General features: G+C 26.6%; 1 protein-coding gene across 1 annotated transcript; it reads right to left on the bottom strand.

Moving 5' to 3' along the window:
* Positions 1-890: 890 nt before the first annotated feature.
* On the bottom strand, positions 891-6,353 carry LOC135931741 (uncharacterized). The gene is made up of 4 exons (XM_065469025.1): positions 5,135-6,353; positions 4,901-5,085; positions 1,031-1,131; positions 891-963 (listed from the first exon to the last, which is right to left on the bottom strand). The coding sequence occupies exons 1-4, from the start codon at positions 6,351-6,353 to the stop codon at positions 891-893; spliced, it is 1,578 nt and encodes a 525-aa protein (XP_065325097.1).
* Between the last annotated feature and the right edge of the window lie 1,715 nt (positions 6,354-8,068).

Below are 8,068 nucleotides of genomic sequence, written 5' to 3'. Positions count from 1 at the left end.
TGTTGGCACTTTGCCAAAACCAACCTAAAATAAATAAAATCATAATCTGAAACTTGGCAATTATGTAGTATTTAATATGTACATTAATAATCTGCAAACCGCGTATCCGTATCACCAACCGTGACCGAGTTATAACGGTTTTAAAAACGTGAAGTTGGCGGAATTTTTTTTTTAAAGTGAGGATCAATTACCGAAATTTATGCCAAAGTGTAGAGCGTTAATTGATCCCACAGAATCTTTAAACTGCATACCAAGGGAATAAACCGTTCGTGAGTTATGGGCAAAATTGAAAGGTTTTCGCATTTTGCCAAAATTTAAAATTCGAGCAATCATTTTTTAGTTATTTAGTGTTTTAATTGATCCTCCGAATCCTTCAAACGGAATGTCAAAAAAATTAAAGGAAAGTGAGTTATCAACAATAAATATTTCAAGGTCAAATTTCGACCCGACAAATTATGGATATTATTAAATTTTATCGATTTAAAAGGCCAATGATAAAGCTAGAAAGCCTATTATATTTATAAAAGTATATTCCTTTTTTATTGATAGATCTTAACTATTTTAAAAAATATTAGAAGAGTGTAAGTAAACTTGAATTACAAGTAGCTATCTAGAAAAATTAGGTATTATTTAATTTAGCCAAGTATATCGGCCTTTATGGCTTTTGTAGTTATATTTTAATCTGTCGAAGATTTTTTATGTAATATAATAGTGAAGGAATGGTGAATAATATTATGTACGAATAGTAATATATAAATCAGAAAAAGCAACAGTATAATTTGTTTTAATCACGATATATATTTATTATAAGCGTGGGGGTGTTGTGTTCTAATTAATTAATGTTGTTAAAATTTTTCGACCATAGGAGATATGTGGAATTGATTGAGATTTCATCCAATCGTCAGGTTGTTATTATTTCGACTGGCTTTGAATCCGAAGAGGGATATCTCTTTGGCTTGATCACTAATTTATATGCGCAATAGAGTGCATTAAGTGCAGCGCTGCATCTGTAACGATATATTATCATAACCCCAGTAGTACGATGAAGTCATTGGAAGCGTCAACGTAGACAGGGTTTATGTAGTGCGATTTTAGCTTGATGGGATGCTGAAGGGTACCAATCATAACTTCCTATATTAAAATAAAGTCGTAGTATATTACATAAAAAATAAATATTGTAAAATATGTATGGTAACCACACTTTATAACGGGCCGAGCCCCAGCCTTAAATTTTTTAAGCACCAGACTTGGGTCCAAATACAAATATTTCTGCGGTTACAAAAGCAAGAAACGTCATACCTCTTATTGTCAAAATATAATATAAATATATTTTTTGTTAGTGAAGACTATTTTACTATATTTTTAAAAGGTATTAATTATATTAATAACTAGGGATTAGTAGAATTAGGGATAGTCGGATCAATTAGATTAACCTTACAAACATGATTTATTTTATTCTATTTATTAAAATAAAAAAGTATTTATTACAATATATGTATATCAATTCTATATAATAATGCAATAGAATTACATTAATGATGATTTTGAAAAAATTGCGCTCTATATCCCTTACTTTTATGTCAAAATATCGTTGCGGCAAAAATTTATTAGTCCCGACAATATTTATTTTTGAGCCCGCCCTTGGTTCAGGCTAGTTACCCGGTCTACTTTAGCAATTATTTATTTACTAACTTTGTTACTAAGATTTACATTATCTGTGTGGGGGGGGGGGGGGGGTGTTATTCTTTACGTAACAAGAAATTACTCTATTTTTTTAAATTTACATAAGACAATAAATTATTTAATATATTTTGATTTATAAGCCAAAATGAAAGGTTTCATTAATTTAATGTTTAAAATTAGGGCGTATTCATTAAATACAGTGTGAGCAGTTAAAATAATTACCTTTGTTTTAAAATAAGTGACACAAAATTCACTTTATTTAATTTTCACCAGAAATTATATTAAATATAAATAATGATATATTTACTTCTTTATGTATTTCCAAAATATCCAAACAATTATTTCTGTTTTCGCATAATTGTAGAGTAGTTTTGGGCTCATCATAGCTGATAATTCTTTACTTAAATCTTTCCATATTTGGGCGGATGATCTATTAATATTTTTTTCTATTTCTAATTTATTCTTAGAAAAAAGAGATTTCAAAATTGGAAGGGGCACCGATGACTGTCTCCCTGGCGTCCCCATAATCTTTATGATATATTGTTAAATATATAGAATAATATATTGTTATTATGACGGCACTTTGTATCGAAAATTGGGCCTAGGACTCCCAAAAGATATTATTAAAAATAACATTCATAATGACTTCTATTTATTCATACTTTTTAATACTAATAAATTTATAATAAATTGCAACTGTGAATAGTCACTGCGCCGAATTGACGCAGCGCCAAATTTTCCGAGCTAAAATGACATAACATAATTAATATTTGATATAACTAAATTAGTGCAAAATGGTATGAATTTATGAATCCGGAACAAAATAAAGTAATTCTAGACTTACCAATATCATACTTATCTTAAATAATTGGGCATATATTTCTATTCTTATACAAAAATAATTTAATTTAGAAATATATATCAATCAGAGACTGCAGGCCCGGCCCTATATTTTAAATTTTTAAAGTATACCCGGGCCGGGCCTGAAATTATTTTTTAAAATACCCGTGCCGGGCCTGATAAATATTTTTTAAAAAACAAGTCGGGCCTAAAATGAATTATTATATTCGTCAATAGATATGGTTATAATGATTATATATAGTTATAATAAATATAATGTTCTCAAAACGAGCCGTTTAACAAGATTAACTAATATGCCTGCTTATTGAATGATAATAGAGCGGGGATGGTTGGGACACTTTTCGTTCAAACCTTAATAATTTTAATATTAAGACTAATCTGAATAATTAAAACATCTTCTGAATCCCAGAAGTATTGGCTATTTGAAATAATGAATATATATTTTAGAAAGATTATATTTTTTAGAAAATTTATCCTCTCCTCTCAAAAAAAAATTTTTTTTCGCCCCAACCATGACAGACTCTGTGTACGTTGGGACACACATATGTGATAGTTGGGACACTCGTGAAATAGAGGTCTAAATAAATTTAAAATCAATAATCCAGTAAGACTAGATATGACACATATGATTTTATTGATAGTGTAATTCATAATCAATAACTATATAAAAAAATTTTTAGCAAAATTTTTATTTTGAGAAAAAAAAAATTGTAAAAAAAAAATTTCATTTAATCATAAACATAGTGAAAGATAAGTATTTAATTATTCATTATTCAAAATACTAAATTAATAATAAAATTATAAAATGAGCTAAAATGGCGTATCCCAACTATACTATGACCAACTATGACCGAGCCCACTAACTTTATAAATATCAACCAAAATCATATTAATTCATGTTTATTGATTCCAAAGGGAAATAGGTTTAAACTTTCTTAAAATCTATTTATTATGATTTTTGAAACGATAAAGGCAAATATTTTATATTAATTTTGGTATGCCAAAACTATTTCTGTAAAAATTAAAATACTAAATATTTTTCAAAACTTTTTTAGCTAATCATGTATGACGTAATTATCTATGTTAAGCTCAAATTTCCAGTCTTATAAATAATAGCTCAAATTATAATCAGAGTGTCCTAACGTTCCCCTGTACTAAATGTACATATAATTTAAAAATAAAATTTAAAAATTTTACCAAATTTAATTACGATGGAATATTTATTTATGATTTTTAAAAGAATTTTAGTTAATGAAAAAAATTGATTTATTAACACATCTGGTTAATATTTAAAATTAATTAAACATTATAATTAATAAAAAAATAATTTCTAGGATATTTATTAATATTATAAAAAATGATATTAATCACAACAACATTAATTAATTAGAAAACAACACCCCCACGCTTATAATAAATATGGTATCGCGTCATTACAGAGAAACCATTACAGAGAAAACATTTACAGAGAAACTTTTACAGAGAAAACAATTAAAGAGAATGTCGTTTAAAGAGAATTTTTTTATAGAGAATTATTTAATAGAGAATGTATTTTACAGAGAAACTTTTACAGAGAAAACAATTAAAGAGAATGTCGTTTAAAGAGAATTTTTTTATAGAGAATTATTTTATAGAGAATGTATTTTACAGAGAAACTTTTACAGAGAAAACAATTAAAGAGAATGTCGTTTAAAGAGAATTATTTTATAGAGAAAACTATTATAGAGAATTTTTTATGTTTAAAGAGAATTATTTTATAGAGAAAACTATTATAGAGAATTTTTTATAAAGAATATGATTATTTTTTAAAAAATTTGTGTAATTATTTCAAGGAAAAAATTTTTTAGTATTTGAAATAATATTAAATATTATAATTACCTTATATAATGTTGTTAAAAGTTACTTTGGAAATGTAACTGTAATTAGTTAAGTTAGTAGCTAAATTTGGAGAAATATAACTAGTTACAGTTACTAGTTTTCTTTTTTTTAATATAACTAGTCACTACTATTTTTCATAAATAACTAGCGAAATTTTTATAGAGAAAACTATAATTATTGAGCTTTTGGTGTAATTTATCGGTGATTTAATATCATAAACCTTAGATAATCTTAAAATGATGATAAATAAGAAAAAAATGTTATATAGAGCGCTTCTTATATTTTGTGAATTCCAAATTAGAGAATAGAATACCATTTGTATATGAAGTTATTATAAGCCTAGATAAAATACCAAATAAGAGGTTAGCAATGTTCATTTCGAAATATCAAATAAATTTTTATTCATAATAAATCCAAATAAACATAGTATAAATAATATACCAATATAAAAAAATACAATTATATTATTAAATTAAACATTTAAATTTAAATTGTGGGATAAAGCCCCTAAATAATCCATCATGGTTCTTGAATGGAAATCTTCAACAATTAGAAGAATCCTTTTGGATCTTTCTCGATATTCTTTTTTTGACACTGGAGCTAATAGTCCTAAAGAATATTGTTCCAATTTATAACTATTAAGGCTATCTTCGTCTTTGAGAGCTATAAATGAAAAGATTTTTAAAATTTAAAATACAATATAATTACTAACTCTTTATAAATTTCCAGATTGTTGGATGATGGGAACTTATATGAGACGAAAAACTCCGATGCCAGCCCTCTACAGAATTATTTGTATTCGGTTCACTAGCTAGTGTCGATTCATAACAATTCCATAGGGAAATACCAAATATTGGAGACCTCCTCTCCATCGCTATCATTTTCCCAATCCATGTCTCTTCAAAATATTCTATCAAGGGGGCGAGAATAGCCCTATTTTCTTGATAGAATATGGAGGCACATAATTCCTCAAATCCGTGAATTACGTCCCCAACTGGGACATATGCCAGTGACATTAGCATCTTTATATACATAGCAAAATTAGTTTCGCTTTTGTATGCATTGCAAATGCGGGGATTTTTCTGGACCGTGCGCCATATGCATTGCGACATATGGAACAGACACCCGCGCATTGCAGTCATTGGAAATGACTGTTTAAAAGCAGATAAGGCTGCTAATTCAAAATCAATCATAATAACTTTTGGATTTAAAAAAATTTGGAAATTTTTAATTTGATTGAAAATATTAAGGTAATCTTGTTGGCGACGTGATGCCATCAGAACATAAATAGCGGGAATAATGGTTTTATGTTTCATCCCGTGGATGGTGTATATTTGCTGGAAGAGAGGGGGGCATGTTTTGAATGTGCCATCTGCATACCATTTATCGCATGTTGATAAAAATTGTAAATTTTTAATGGTAGAAAATATTATGCATCGGTGATCATGATGACCACTATCATAAAGTAAAAATTGTTCATTATTATTGGATAATTGATATTCGATTGGTATGACCAAGTCAATCAGGCTTACAGGAACGGCAGGCGCTCTTCCTACTTGGCGTCTTTTCCTTTGAATTGTCCTTTTAATTAAGGAACAACTGGGCATTTTACCAGTGGCGGCTATGGATATATTGCTAGATATATCGGCTATTATATTATTGGGCAGAGATTGGGAACTAGAAGCCACTTGTTTAATTCTATTTAGCTCTCTTCTTGCTTCAATATCTGCAATGTCTGGTACATGGTTATGTTTATGATTGTGGAATATAGGGATTCCGTTCTTAGTTCTTGCACGTCCACTGCATTCGTCCACATTGAATTGAATACATCTCCAATAGGTTGTTTGGTTAGATGTTTTTTCCTTTTGAAATAAGTAAAAATCAAGAAGTAGTAACTTATTGTTTCGACTACTTAAAATAAATTCAGCCATAATTTAAAAAAAATTTATCAAAATTTAAAAAGAAAATAATTAAATTATTACTTAAAAAAATAATTAAATTATTACTTAAAATATTCTAAAATGGTCTTTAGTGACAAACATTTACAAAATAAACAATTATAGAGAAACTTTTATCGAGAAAACAATTACGGAGAAACTTTTATAGAGAAAACAATTACGGAGAAACTTTTATAGAGAAAACACTGATAGAGAATGTCGTTTATATAGAATAACATAACATAGATTGTTTTCAATTGATAAACACTTTTACTGCCATAAAAATATTTTGATAACCACATAGAGGTGTACGATCGTGTGTCACATCTATAATTTAACATTTGTAACCTTCGAAAATTTTATTTAAACATGATATAAGATTATAAAACTTTCTGAAATTCAAAAATAGAGTTTTGCATTGTGTCAATTTTACTCTATTTTAATGCTACCAAATATAATGATATAAAAAAATTAAATTTTATCTATTGGACCGATTTCTTTCAAAATTAGTATCTCTTTCTAAAAAACTCACTTTATTTCAAATGATGAACAAATTTAAGAAAGTTTAGCAATCTTTCTAAAAAACTCACTTTATTTCAAATGATGAACAAATTTAAGAAAGTTTAGCAAAAAGATAATTAAGATATTAATGTATTAAATAAATGATGGTAAATTGAGATGTAAGATTGGTCTTTTGTAAGTATTTCATACATATAGAAATATTTAATATTTATAATAAAAGTTAACACATAGTATATGGCCAGTAGAAAAACAATATGCACACCCTAAGTAATAATTACACAAATTTATACAAAAATGTTATATATTATATAGATTAACATTTTTTATAATATAATCATATTCTTTAAATAAAATTTTATAAAAAATTCTCTATAAAATCATTCTCTGTAAAAACATTCTCTATAAAATAATTCTCTATAAAATCATTCTCTGTAAAAACATTCTCTATAAAATAATTTTCTATAAAAAAATTCTCTTTAAACGACATTCTCTTTAATTGTTTTCTCTGTAAAAGTTTCTCTGTAAAATACATTCTCTATAAAATAATTCTCTATAAAAAAATTCTCTTTAAACGACATTCTCTTTAATTGTTTTCTCTTTAAACGACATTATCTTTAATTGTTTTCTCTGTAAAAGTTTCTCCGTAATTGTTTTCTCTGTAATGACGTGGAACCAATAAATATATATCGTGATTAAAACAAATTATACTGTTGTTGCTTTTTCTGATTTATATATTACTATTCGTACATAATATTATTCACCATTCCTTCACTATTATATTACATAAAAAATCTTCGACAGATTAAAATATAACTACAAAAGCCATAAAGGCCGATATACTTGGCTAAATTAAATAATACCTAATTTTTCTAGATAGCTACTTGTAATTCAAGTTTACTTACACTCTTCTAATATTTTTTAAAATAGTTAAGATCTATCAATAAAAAAGGAATATACTTTTATAAATATAATAAGCTTTCTAGCTTTATCATTGGCCTTTTAAATCGATAAAATTTAATAATATCCATAATTTGTCGGGTCGAAATTTGACCTTGAAATATTTATTGTTGATAACTCACTTTCCTAATTTTTTTGACATTCCGTTTGAAGGATTCGGAGGATCAATTAAAACACTAAATAACTAAAAAATGATTGCTCGAATTTTAAATTTTGGCAAAATGCGAAAA

The sequence above is a fragment of the Gordionus sp. m RMFG-2023 genome, chromosome 1 (assembly GCF_954871325.1).
Source record: "Gordionus sp. m RMFG-2023 chromosome 1, tfGorSpeb1-WG-v2, whole genome shotgun sequence".
NCBI classification, from domain to species: Eukaryota; Metazoa; Nematomorpha; class Gordioida; order Chordodea; family Parachordodidae; genus Gordionus; species Gordionus sp. m RMFG-2023.
This window is presented reverse-complemented; position numbering and strand designations above follow the sequence as displayed.